Source organism: Balaenoptera borealis (assembly GCF_965194805.1).
Source record: "Balaenoptera borealis genome assembly, chromosome: 2".
NCBI classification, from domain to species: domain Eukaryota; kingdom Metazoa; phylum Chordata; class Mammalia; order Artiodactyla; family Balaenopteridae; genus Balaenoptera; species Balaenoptera borealis.
This window is the reverse complement of record NC_138867.1, coordinates 91277868-91292149: the sequence shown is the minus strand read 5'-3', so window position 1 is coordinate 91292149 and position 14282 is coordinate 91277868. Positions and strand designations below refer to the sequence as shown.

At 37.8% G+C, this 14282-nt stretch overlaps 1 protein-coding gene across 1 annotated transcript in view; it reads right to left on the bottom strand.

The window, feature by feature from the left end:
- The window catches only part of MAN2A1 (mannosidase alpha class 2A member 1), a 161501-nt gene that overhangs the window by 107282 nt on the left and 39937 nt on the right, over positions 1–14282 (bottom strand). Inside the window, exon 4 of the mRNA XM_082375444.1 lies at positions 6060–6231. Within this exon, the coding sequence (XP_082231570.1) occupies positions 6060–6231 (172 nt within the window). The remainder of the gene's footprint in view (positions 1–6059; positions 6232–14282) is intronic.

The window sequence follows — 14282 nt, the reverse complement described above, 5'->3', positions numbered from 1 at the left end:
AGGAATCAGAGGACAAAAGCAAGGATGTGCCAGGCAAAGGAGGTTGCGCTGTACCTTTTGACAATGAATTGTCACTGAAGCATTTGAAAGCCAAGAAGAGACATGGGCAGACTCATATATTAGAAACCTAATTCTGTGGGTGAAACGGAGGACACCTGGAAGTGGCAAAGTTGGAAACAGGAAGACCAGCTGGAGGTTTTCATTACAGCAGGAAACAAGAGTAAGGGGGATAGAGCGGGGGGCGGGGGGGTGTGTGTGTGTGTGACTGTGCAGAGACACTAACAAGGCACAGCTGACAGGCTTGTGGGGACTGACTGGATGACACGAACAGCAGACCGGAAGGCAGAGCACACAGTGGGCAGGAGCACTGGTTGTGGGGTGAGCCTTCCTGGTTCTGGTCCTCACTCCACACTTAATCGCTGGGGGACCCTAGGCGCATTCCTTACCACCTCTGCATTGGTTGCCTCAGCAGTAGAATGAGAATAATGAAGGATCTTAACACATAGGAATGTTACAGGATGGGCTGAATGAATACATCTAAGTGTTTAGAACAAGCCTCCTACGTTGAGTACAGAGTAAGCATTCAATAGTGTTAGCTGTTACTGTTACCCTTAACTAGGGAAGAAGAACGAAATCGAGGTTGGAGCTTTAGATCTGGAAGCAGCCCACACACCTGGAAATTAAAACAGCAGTGTGGCAGGGCATGCAAAATGAGGAGAACCAACGGTGCTACCCCACAGATGAGAACTGGGATATTTAGGAAAGAGCAGAGGAGGGAGTCAGAGGGATGATGACAAAGGGATGTTCAGCAATGCAGGACTAGAACCAGGAGAGAAAGAGCTCTGGCTCACAGAAGACAAAAACCAAAAAACAAAAAAGGAAAGAATTTCAAGGAGAATGGAGTGGTCAGTGTCAATCCTGCAAAGAAATCCTCCCAGAGGACTGAAGAAGTATCCAACAGACAGAGCGGCTGAGAAGTCCTCATGGCTTTTGCCTATAGCTGATGTAAACAGAAGCCAGCAGCTGAAGTGAACGAGAGGTGAAAGCAAAGCAAAGACACCTCAATCCAGATGAACTGGAATTGGAGCGGGTGGGGATGGGATACATACTTTCTAAAATAAATGTACACCACTGCTTCAACTAGTAGAACCAAAGTTATTTTAGACACTGGTGCACTGCTTTGATTCCTTTGATGAAATGCTATGTATCTTTAGGCTCTAAACTAAATCCAAATCTGCAATTTACTCTGAACATGACACACCGTAACTTCTCACTGCTCTGCAAATTTTACAGCAGGCTTTGGTTAAATAGCACAAAATCTGACCTGTATAAAATGTATAATAAATTAGTTAGTATAAGAACTTTAAAGGTATTTTTTTTTCTAGTGAACTCATAATGCAGAATGCATGTAAGTTTGCAAAATGTAAGTTTGGATTTGTATTATTTGTATTACTTAAGAAAGTAATCTCAAACTTTTCTCTGATTTCAATAAGCAGAGATAGTTATAAGGACAGGGTAGAAGGTTCACTTAACTATAAACCTGGGAAAAAAGAAGTAAGAGAATGGTAGATTAGATAAAGACTTCGCGGTCTCAGCAAAGCAATGAAATCCAGCAATGCAGTGAAGACACAGTATCTAACGGTACCCTTCCCCACTCACACATTTGGAGCCTTATTTTATACCAAAAGGTCCACACAGAGAAGCTGGTCAAGATTCTGGCAAACACATAAACTGTTCTAGGTTCCAACAGCCCAGTGCGCTTCTCAATTGAACACTGGTCCCAACAGCAGAAGCAGATGCAATGTAAAAACTCTTTCAATGTCTCAGAGCCCAGAGAGGAAAAATGAATATGTAATATGCTGGGTGCTAGTCAAAGGAAACGCTAAGGCTAATGTTTCAGCTGTTTGACTCTGAATAGGGTTCACATTTTGCTGTATTATAAACGTCATGCAGTACTTAACTGCATTTAGCCAAAAAGTATTCAAATAGAAAGCCTAAAAAGTAAAAAGAGTGTTAGCATACCAGTCATTTTCAAAATAAAACAAGCGTAGATGGAAAATGTGCTGATTATAACAAGGCAGTTTCTTTTAAATCCACTGGATATGTATTACAAGTAGGAACCATGACTATACTTGATTAAATTACTCTGAGTCACACAAAATAAAAAAGCTAGATGTTGTTTGCATGGATCTCCTTTTAGTTAACTAGATTTTCATTTCTGAAAGCTGATAGAGCCGAATACTGCTGCCACAGGGGGGAAGAAGCAAACAAGTCATTGCTAGCATAGATTATGAGGATCACTTGAGTTATGTTTCTGTTAAGTTCCCACAATCAACTGATATTCTTCAGGGACAATAAAAGCTTACACAGAACTCTGCTAGAATTAACAGGTTCTTCTCTTCAACAGCTAGCTTGCAAATTTAGGTACAGATATTTAATCCACAGACTCATCTTCAAAAAGAGGAAAACAAGGCATTGCATAAGCATTACAGTAGTAGTCAAAAAAATTCTATCATTAATGCCGCTTAGTACAAGCTCAGAATTTTAAATAATGGGAGCAAACCTATGTATCTATTAAGTTTTTCTGTTTGTTTGTTTTGTTTTTTCTGGAACCCAGCTCTCCAACAAAGGATTTGAGGAGAAATATATCAGCTAGCTTTCTTGGTCGCAAGCAACACTGACTGACTCTGAACAGGAAATGTATTGGGGGACAGTCCTGGGTACACAGAATTGAGGACAGGCTAAAAGTCCAGGCTTAACAAAGGACTGGAAAAAAATGAGAGGCCATGCTACAGGCATGACAGGGTCCGTGACACAGAGGAAGAATCTTGCGGATGCACCAGTGCTGTGAGGGCTGACCTGCAACCTTCCCTCCATTCTGCTTCCCTTCTTTCCATCTCTGTACCCTCGCTTCACTCTAAAGGCTCAAAACCCTGGGAAATAATATATTGATTAGCTGAGCTCAGATCATAACTGACCTATCTGACCTGGGGCAGGACAATGAAGGATCTGACTTCTGTGTTTGGAGACCATTTCCTAAAAGGAAATCAGGTGAAATGGATGGGAAACAAAGTGTTCTGTTAGAAAAGGAAGGGCTTTGAGTCGGGTTACACTCTCTGTTTTGAAACAAATTCCAGGTGTGGATACATGTTATTGCTCATGGATGAATTAAAAGGAAGGAAAATGCTTGGACTTACAGACAACAATATAAAGAACCCAGAACTAAAGGGTAATTTAAAAGCATAGTTAAAACCAAGCATTTGAAGCCAGAAAAGAACAGGCTCCACACCATCGAGAACAATGTGAGGTGGGAAAGAAAACAAAAAACCTTGAGAAAAACCTCACATAATGCAGTAAATATAACCAAAAAATTAAAATTAAAATGCATATGCCAAAGAGAGACCAGAGACTTAACAACTAGATAACTGAATTCTAAAACAAATGAAATAAAAACAGTAATTAGTAAGAGCAAAAACACATAAGTTGAAAATATTTGAATTGATAGATGGAAAATTTAATAAGTTGTGCATACCTAGATATATGGCAAAAGTGTGGAATTTTAGGGATCAATGGCACTGTTTCTCAAAAATCTAAAGAATAAAAATTGTGCAGTCCATATTCTCTGACCACAAGACATTAAAACCACCTTTTAACACCTAAAGTATAACTGGGAAAAAAATAGGAATTTGAAAATTTTCCTAACATACTCAAGTCAAAGAGAAAACAATACATACAGAATATTTAGGAAAAAAATAACATAAAAATGTGAAAGCTAGCAAGAGCAGTAAAAAGGCAAACACAGAGGGAGAAATGCTCCTTGTTAAAATAAATCAACTGGCCCATTTAGCATTAGTAAAAAACAGGTAGAAGGAATTAAATAAAAGCAGAAAAGTCAAGAGTAAATACCAGTAAAATAAAAATATAATAGTTTTTTGGGTGTACAAAAACCAACAGAAATAGTAAAAGCTTTAGCTGATCTAATTAAGATGAAGAAAAAAATCAGGTTCCCCCAAATAATAAGAAAACAAACAAAAACAAGCAAACAAAATAACTACAGATGCAATAAAATCTTAAAATCTGAACAATCTGAGTAAAACACTATAAAATTATAAGAAACTATGAAGTATTATTTGTACTCAAGGAGCAATATAAGACCTAGACAGACAAAAAAAATCTGTTTTAATCTCTAAACTTAGTAAAAGAAAAAATATGTATAGACAAACACCAATTCCGCAGGGTTTCACAGGGCAGTTCTTAATTTCTGAAACACTGCAAACCAGTAGGTAACTCGATGTAAACGAAGGATTTGTGTGTGTGTGTATGTTAACCTAAAATTAGCTGCTAACTTTTCAACTTAAAAAGTCAAGGCATTTTATGTAACATTTTGGAATTCCAGCTTGTCAAGAATAACTGGAAGAATATCCTGACGACTCTGGTTCCCGTGGCCACACATGGCAGGAGTGGAAGAGGGGGCAGTCCCTTTGGGTGTGGCAGTTACTCCTGGTGCATTCAGGACCCTCAGAGTCTACAGCCTTCAGTTATGGCACCTTCCTGGCCAATCTTATAAGCATTTTAAGCATGCTATCGGGGGGGAAAAAATGTCTGATAGATAATAATGGAACACCAATTCTCTCCAAATTACCTTTAAACGTTTATGTCAATATCTATCAAAATCCCCCTCTTTTTTTTTTTTTTTTGATAGGGTAGGAAGAATTTAGCAAGTTAATTCTAAAGCTCTCTGGGAAAATTAAGTGGTCACTCATTAAAAGAACTTTTCAATAAAGAGAAGCAAGAGGAGATTTAAACTGTCTGTTATTGAAACACATAAGGCCGCAACAATTACGCTTAAACAGAAAAGTCCATGAAAGAGGTCAGAAAGCCCAGAAATCAATGCATATTGAAATACAGTAAAGATGGCACTTCAAGTCAGTAGAAAAGAATGGACTATGTAAGTCTTAGGGAAGCAGCACAGCACAACGTGCAAGGGAACAAACAGCCTGTGGGGCTGGACTGGATGGTAACTAGCGCAGCACGTGCAGCTGGGTGACCCTGGATGACAAGTGGCCTTATCTGTAAAATCAGGATCGTCATTGTATCTACTTCACAGGATTGTTGCGAGGATTATCAGTTATCATTTGCAAGCTACTTCAAACAGGAAGTAATACAGTAAGCACTGTATATGTGATGTTAAATAAGTAAAAGAAAGCAATTTACGCTAAGACAATCCTTAAAGTCCTGGGAGCAGGGAGGAGGGAGACATGGGGAGCAAAACCTCCCATCACACCACATTAAAAAAATAAACTGGAGGATTTATAAAAGTGAACAATAAAAAACTAAATTGGGGAAAAAAAGACTATCTCATCTCTTGGATTGGGGAAGACTTTTAAAATATGACAGCATATTAAATATGACAGCAAAGTCAATCAAGAAAACAGATTAATACACTTGACTAAATAAAAATTTTAAAAGTCTTTATATCAAACACTAAGAATTAAGAAGAAATATAAAGCTTCAGGAAAAATAAAGGTTGGTATGTGTATATAAATATTCTTACAAATCAGTAAGAAAAAGTACATGATCAAGCAACTCAAAAAAAAGCTCTGCTTGTATATATGAGAAAACATGGAACACTATCACTAATCAAAAATTCACATTTTTCACCACTTAAATTGGTCAAAGTTTTAGAAAAAATTATACTGTTGCCTAATATGCAGAGAAATTGGTACCTTTCTATATGGAAGATTGAAGAATACACTGAAACCACTCTTCCAGGGGTCACTTTGATCATATGCTTCAAAAAATCTTTAAAATATTAAGCCCCTTTGACCTAGTAATTCCATTTCTAGGACAAAGCTGGAACATAAGGATTTCAATGGAAAAGTTTCAAGTCACTTTTTCAGAGATGAACCAGAATCAAGGAAAAACAGAATGCAAAGAAATATTTTAAGTTTCAGATATAAAGCTAAGAATTTTCACGTTCTAAAAATTCAACACCTGTTTCACTGTATAATTAATGTTTAATATTACCAAATTAAAAGAAAAAGTTTTAAAAAACAAACCTTTTAACAGCATCCTTCTTCTGAATATCTATAGTTTCCCACCACTTTGAAAGGTAAGAGATCTCAGACCACATAAATTTCCTCCGTGGGTCTTCTTTCAACTTGATGACCATGTTATTAAAAATATACTGAGTCTTCTCTCGAAAGTAGTCATCAAAAGTCTTCAACCAACCTAAATTAAGACATAAATATACCACAAAGGTCTGATTCATACGTCTGATGTAAACTCAGTCACATTCCATTGCATTACCTTTGCATAACCTCACGTTTTATTCATATAAAGACATATTTAAAAATTTAGCAAACGTTTTCAGTTAATGAAATTCCACTTGAATGGATGTGAGACTCAACAAGCCACTAACATTGAAATGATAAAAATACTCTGAAAACTGTACAAATTCAGATATCAATGAGAAAAATGAAAAAGCCAAAAAGCATTTCATATGTAACAATTATAATATCTAATTCAACTATTTATAATTTATCTCTAATTTAAGGAATTTTTTAAATTAAAAAAATCTGAACAGTGTTGATAAGTTGACAGTAATATTCTCATAATATGGAATCAAAATTTTATCCTCTCTCATACCACATCAAAAATTTCCTATCCATTAAGTAACCTAAACTATGAAAAAGAAAATCACAAGTACAAACTCTACCGAAAAGCCAGCAGCAGAGCAATAATCAAACAACAAATATGTACACATCCATGTGAAGTTGTTTTCAAAAAAGGATTGATGTTGACAACTTAGTTCTTTGACTTTTCCTACTACATCTCAAATATCCTGGAAACTTTATCTAAAGACATTTGCAATTCAACTATAAAGAAATATTTTTAACAAGACCTATAGTTCCAAATACAGCCCCATCCAGCAGAGTAATAAAGCAACGTGATGAGTGGCTGAAGCAAAACATACACAGCCACCAATTCCACCTACTGGTGGGACACAAAATATACCCTGCTGAGAATAACCTCTTATCTATGAAATCTAAAAGGAAGGGGAGTTTCTATAGAGACAGGCTTAACTACTGTGCTATTGTTACCAAGCCTCAAGCATGTGGGAGGTCTAAAATACAAGGGATACAACTGGCTATTTCTTTTGTCTGTCTACAATTAAGTGAATATTCAATGCATACTGTATTTGCTGGCAAAAAATAACAAAAACCTACGAGGGCTGAGCCGGCAATATACTATTTTGACAATGCAAATATGAGCCTCTAAAGGGCACTGCCAGTGTGACTACATTTCTCCCTTTTGCTTTAAGTGAAATCTATTCATTCTACAGTTATTTACTGAGCACCTACAAAGTGATGGGTATGAAGCTATGAGCCAAATAGGAATATAGTGTAAAGTATTTTTTATAGGACTTTCTTGATCTGGGGCACTTTTAAGCTGGTTTGTCACCAAAGAATGCTACCTGAATTAATTCAACTTTTTCATGTTTAAATAAAAAGGCTGTACCTACAGAAAACGCAAAGATGTCTCATGAAATAGTGGTTTAGAAAGAATCCCATCTTGCTTCACAAAGGTACGAACCTGGACCCTGCCCCAGAGCACTGAGGCCAGGATCCACATCTGGATTCCCAGGGACAAGCAAAGAAAATTCAACCTATCCTTAAATGGAGATGCCCTAACTCCCTGCTGACCATGCAGCACCCCTGAGAGACAAAAAATATCAAGTGCTCAGACCTGAGCCCAGTATATAATATAGCACTTAATAATAATAATAATAGCTGCTGCTACTATTATTATTATCATAATCATCATCAGTCTTTAATTGCCCCTTCCACATCTCTACAATCAAACTGGGTCAAAGGAGAAATAAAAGATATTCCTAACATCTAATTTTGAAAAGTATACAATTTATTTAAAACATTAAATAAATTGCTCCACATCTTAAACATATTGGTTACCCAACACTTCAATTTGCATAGAATTCATTTTATGCCCCCATTATGGGCTGAATTGTGTCCCCTTGAAACTCATATGTTGAAGTCCTAACACCCAGTAACACCCACTTCAGAATGTGACTGTATTTGGACGTAAGTTCTTTAAAGAGATAATGAAGGTAAAATGAAGTCATGAGAATGGGCCCTAATCCAATACAGGCATAACTCGTTTTATTGCACCTTGCTTTATTTTGCTTCACAGGTGTTGCATTTTTTTACAAATTGAAGGTTTGTGGCAACCATCCGTCAAACAAATCGATCAGTGCCATTTTTCCAACAGCATTTGCTCACTTTGAGTCTCTGAATTTTGGTAATTCTCATATTTCAAAAAATTTAATTATTATTATATTTGTTACCATGAACTGTAAGCAGTGATCTTTGATGTTGCTGCTGCAGTTGTTTTGGGGGTGCCACGAACCACACCCACATAAGACAGTGAACTTAAACAACGTTCTGACTGCTCTACAGGCCATTCCCCATCTCTCCCCCTCCCCTCCAGCCTGCCTATTCCCTGATACAAAACAACACTGAAATTAGGCCAGTGAGTAACCCTGCAATGACCTCTAAGTGTTCGAGTGAAAGGAAGAGTCACATGTCTCTCACCTTCAATCAAAAGCTAGAAATGATTAAGCTTAGTGAGGAAGGCGTGTCGAAAGCTGAGAGAGACCAAAAGCTAGACCTCTTGCACCAAACAGTTAGCCAAGTTATGAATGCAAAGGAAAAGTTCTTGAAGGAAATGAAAACTGCTACTCAATCAACACATGAATGATAAGAATGCTAAACAGCCTTATTGCTGATATAGAGAAAGTTTTTGTGGTCTGGATAGAAGATCAAACCAATCACGACCTTCCCTTAAGTCAAAGTCTAATAATCCAGAGCAAGGCTCTAACTCTCTTCAATTCTATGAAGGCTGAGAGAGTTGAGGAAGATAAAGAAGAAAAGTTTGAAGCTAGCAGAGGCTGGTTCATGAGGTTTAAAGAAAGAAGCCAACTTCATAACATAAAAGTGCAAGGTGAAGCAGCAAGTGCTGAAGCAAGTTATCCAGAAAAATCTAGCTCAGATAATGAACGAAGGTGGCTACACTAAACAAGAGATTTTCAATGTAGATGAAACAGACTTCTATTGGAAGAAGATGCCATCTCGGACTTTCTTAGCTGGAGAGGAGAAGTCAGTGCCTGGCTTCAAAGCCTCAAAGGACAGGTTGACTGTCTTGTTATGGGCTAATGCAGCTGGTGACTAGTGAAGTTAAAGCCAATGCTCATTCACCATTCCGAAAATTCTAGGGCCCTTAAGAATTATGCTAAATCTACTCTGCCTGTGCTCTATAAATGGAAGAGCAAAGCCTGGATAACAGCACATCTGTTTACAATACGGTTTACTGAATACTTTAAGCCCATTACTGAAACCATCTACTCAGAAAAAAAGATTCCTTTCAAAATAGTACTGCTCATTAGCAATGGTCACCTGGTCACCCAAGAGCTCTGATGGAGATGTACAACGATATTCACACTGGTTTCATGCCTGCTCACACAACATCCACTCTGCAGCTCATGGATCAAGTAGTAATTTTGACTTTCAAGTCTTATTCTTTAAGAAATACCTTTCATAAGACTATAGCTGCCACAGACGGTGATTCCTCTGCTGGGTCTGGGCAAAGTCAACTGAAAATCTTCTGGAAAGGATTTGACATTCTAGATGCCATTAAGGACCTCTGCGATTCATGGGAAGAGGTCAAAATATCAACATTAACAGGATTTTGGAATACTTTGATTCCAACCCTCATGGATAACTTTGAGGGATTCAAGACTTCAGCAGAGGAAGTCACTGCAAATGTGGTGGAAAAAACATGAGAACCAGAATTAAATGTGGAGGCTGAAAATGACTGAACTGCTGCAATTTCCTGATAAAACTCTAAGGGATGAGGAGTTGCTTCTTACAGATGAGCAAAGAAGTGATTTCTTAAGATGGAATCTACTCCTGATGAAGATGCTGTGAAGACTGTTGAAATAACGACTAAGGATTTAGAATATTATATAAATGTAGTTGATAAAGCAGCAGCGGAAAGGTTTTAAAGGACTGACACCAATTTTTAAAGAAGTCTTACTGTAGGCAAAACGCTATCAAGCAACATTGCATGCTACGGAGAAATCATTCATGAAAGAAGGAGTCGATGCAGCAAACTTCACTGTCATCTTGTTTTAAGAAACTGCCACAGTCACCCCAACCTTCAGCAGCCAGCACCCTGATCAGTCAGCAGCCAGCAACATCGAGGCAAGACCCTCTACCAGCAGAAGACTCTGATGATGGCTAGCACTTTTAAGCAATAAAGTATCTATTAATTAAGGTCTGTATGTTGTTTTTTTAGACAATGTTATTGCACTTTGAATACAGTATAGTGTAAACAAAACTTTTATATGCACTGGGAAAAAATTCGTGTGACTCACTTTATTGCAGTGGTCTGGAACCAAACATGCAACACCTGCAAGGTACCATGCATGTCCTTCTAAGAAGAGGCATTTAGGGCACAGACACACACAGAGGGAAGACCATGTAAAGACAAAGGGAGAAGAATGGTCATCTACAAGCCAGGACAAGAGGCCCATAGAAGAAACAAACCCTGCAGACACCTTGATTTTGGACTTTTAGCCTCCAGAACTGTGAGGAAATAATTTTCTGTTGTTTAAGCCACCTGATCTGTGGTACTTTTTTAAGGCAGCCCTAGCGAACCAATATCACACTAGAAAAAATAAGTGTTATTACTATTCAAAAAATGAAGATTGTGGGCTTCCCTGGTGGTGCAGCGGTTAGGAGTCTGCCTGCCAATGCAGGGGACACGGGTTCGAGCCCTGGTCTGCGAAGATCCCACATGCCGCGGAGCAACTAAGCCCGTGAGCCACAACTACTGAGCCTGCGCGTCTGGAGCCTGTGCTCCGCAACGGGAGAGGCCGCGACAGTGAGAGGCCCGCGCACCGCGATGAAGAGTGGCCCCCGCTCGCCGCAACTGGAGAGAGCCCTCGCACAGAAACGAAGACCTAATACAGCCAAAAGTAGATAAATAAATAAATAAATGTATAAAAAAAAAAAATGAAGATTGCCATGCAGAGAGAATCTACTTTACCAAATACCATCATAATACTTAATATACATCTACCGCCGTATTGCAAGACTGAGCTGAAATCAAATGTAAGTAACATCAATTTGTGTCCCATGTTATTATATGTACTCAATAAGGATCATCTAAATTACTAAATGGCTCTACTAGAATTATGGTCCCTAAGACATCACATCTATCTTCTACCTAAATTTTAACAAAGGTCAAAATTAATCCCTAATTATTTGGCTGATAACTCAATTAAAGAAAGGAACTATGAACAGAGGAATGCCTCCAAAATTAATTCAATAATAAAACACTAGAAACCTAGCATAAGAGGCAAATTTAGAAAAAACAGTCTTTATGAAGATTAATAAGTGAAAGGGTTTTTTTTTTTAATACAATTACTTATTTTCATCAGTTATATGTTGTTATGAACTCAGGCCATTTCAAAGAATAGTTTATCATGGGAGTTTTCATAGAGGAATCACAGTGACTGATTAATCCATTCTGCCTTCAACAATCATGCAGAAAATATGTCAAAGATATTTACGTGAGCCAAAATACAAGCTCAGAGATGTCAACTTAAAAGCCTTGCATAAAACTCATCTATAATAGATACTACTATCACTACAATACAGCACAATTAATTAAGAATGAACTGAAAGATAGCCTCTTGCAGTTTTCAATATTGAGTAATATAACAGTAAATTAGCTTTTACTGCTCTTATACAATAGCGTAATCAAGTATTCCCTTTTACACTGAATTGGCTCTTTCTTTTTCTAAACTACTGTAAAACTCCAATTGTATATTAACATGAAACCAATCACAAAGATAGTATTTTACAAAAAGTTGTATGGGATGAATTTTTGTGACATAAAATTATATTCCTACCTCTAGATTTAATAATCTTGGGACATTCGGTTGCAAACCGATTTACTTAAGTGGTCAATTCACAGCCTTTTTCTTTCCCTTGAATACACTTGGAAATTGAACCAGGGCTAGAAGAGCATTAGTACTTTTCAATTTATTCTTTTTCATCCTAACAACACTATCACCCATAAAACACCTAATCCCTATTTTAAATAAGTGAGGAAATATTAAAAACAAAGAGTACACAATTAGAAGTTCTATACAGCTAGCATAATTCCAAATTCACTATCACTATTTTATCATAAAATTTTTTTAAGTTCTAAAACAGAAAACTAATAAAGTTGAAAACTCTACTGCTTATTTTTAATGTGCATAAACAAATACACACCTAGTAATTGTTCACTAACAAAATACAATTTATTTTTTAAATTTTGGACCCGATCTAGCTTCGAAGTCTACAGACTTCGTGAAGACCTGATCCTCTTAAGGAACACTTCGTTTTATTCGGTTCAAGGGCATACACAGTACCACCCTTAGGACCTGGGCAAAGAGTACCCCACCCTGAGCACTGGACTCGAGAGGGATCTCCCTATTCTTCCTCTGACCACATCCCTTTCCACATGATAAATCCACAGGGCAAAGAACTTGCCCACCCACAGTCTGTCCTACCCAGCCCTGCCCTTCTGAGTCCCCGAGACCCAGAAATCTGTGTCCAAACATCCCCAAGCCAGCTTTCTGAGCCTCCCAGGGCCTTCTATAATGCCTTTACCTGCTAGGACAGTCGAACTAGCCTGGGCAGTAGCCAAGGGGCTGAAGTTTGTAGGGGCGTGGGAAGAGCACTGGGGTGTCTGCAAGAAGAGCCCCTCCTGGGTTAGGACAAGGCCGGGTCTGGGAGGAGAGGGGGCTGGGCCGCCTGGAGGCTGGCTCTCCCCACAACACCAGCACATTCCAGTGGGGAAGTGGAGCCCAAGCAATCTAAACCCACACCTGGCCTTCCAGATCTCTGAGTTATTTCTCAAGGCAGTAGGAAGAGACCTATTTTATTTAGCAATGTATTAGTTTGATCTATAACTTTTAAATGTTTAGACAGAGTGTCTGATGTCCTCCATGTACTTTTGCCCCAGGTCCTGCAAATTTTAGAAGCAAGCCTAGACACATGCTACAACCTGAACTTCAAACGAGTCAGTCCTCATGAATCTAGCACCTGGTACAGTCTACAACAGCAAGAGTTCAGTAAGTGCTTGATAGATGAATGAAGTGTGGTGCCGAAAGGACTGGAAAAAAATGCAAGTGGAGTATAAATGCAAACTTACTACTTCAACTAGAAATGAGACCAAAGGTCAAAGATACCACATACTATTAGCTCTGCTATGTTCACTCTCTGTTCTGATACTAACCTAATAATCTTTGAACAATATCTCTAAGTTTCTACTTTATATTTAAAAAGGCTCTGTCAGCCCTAAGATGATTTAAAAACACACATCCGGAAGAAGGCATGCCCCTCAAATCATTGTTACACTGTTATGGTTTTAACTGCTACAATAATGATTTTTTAATGAGTACATTAATTCCACTCAAAAGTTAAATAGGTACCAACTGTTAAGAAAACATAAAAAGATTCTGAGTCAAAAATAATTATATCCAGATAATAAACATTGAAAAAAATAAAACATGCTTCAAGTTATTTCCATTTTAACATAATATTCTCAAATTTAAAAATACAAGTAGAGTTCATTAAAAAAGCTCCTTTATTTTAGTAATTAAGTTATTCTACATGGACAAATGATCAACAGTTTCTTCCATCACTTGTCAAACCCTTCAATATTCGACTGCAACATCCAATCTGACACTTAAGGGGTCACATACAACTTTAATTGGTATTACCATAACTCACATGCTGATTAATTTTAATTCCAACACTTCTATTATAAAATAAGCTTATTCCCCCCACCCCCCGCCCACCGATAAACTGTGGAAGAGTTTTAATTAACATTCTGTTCTGGTTTATTCATTCAAACACAAACCAAGCATCTAATAAGGGCAAAACGATAAAGCTAAGCTAAATGAAAACAGATTCTACACTGAAAATATGAACCAAATGCCGTGGGAATAAAGAAATGGTAAATTCCTACCAGAAGGACAGAAGAGAGATTCTTAAATTAGATGTCATCTGGTTAGAGAGAAAAGGTGGAAGTTCCAAATGCAGAAGAGGATATGGAAAAGACACTAAGCCATGGAATTGTGTGTCAGCTTCAGGTGGCAGAAGGCAGCTGGGTATGGCTGCACCGCAGCTTCCATGGTGGGAGCA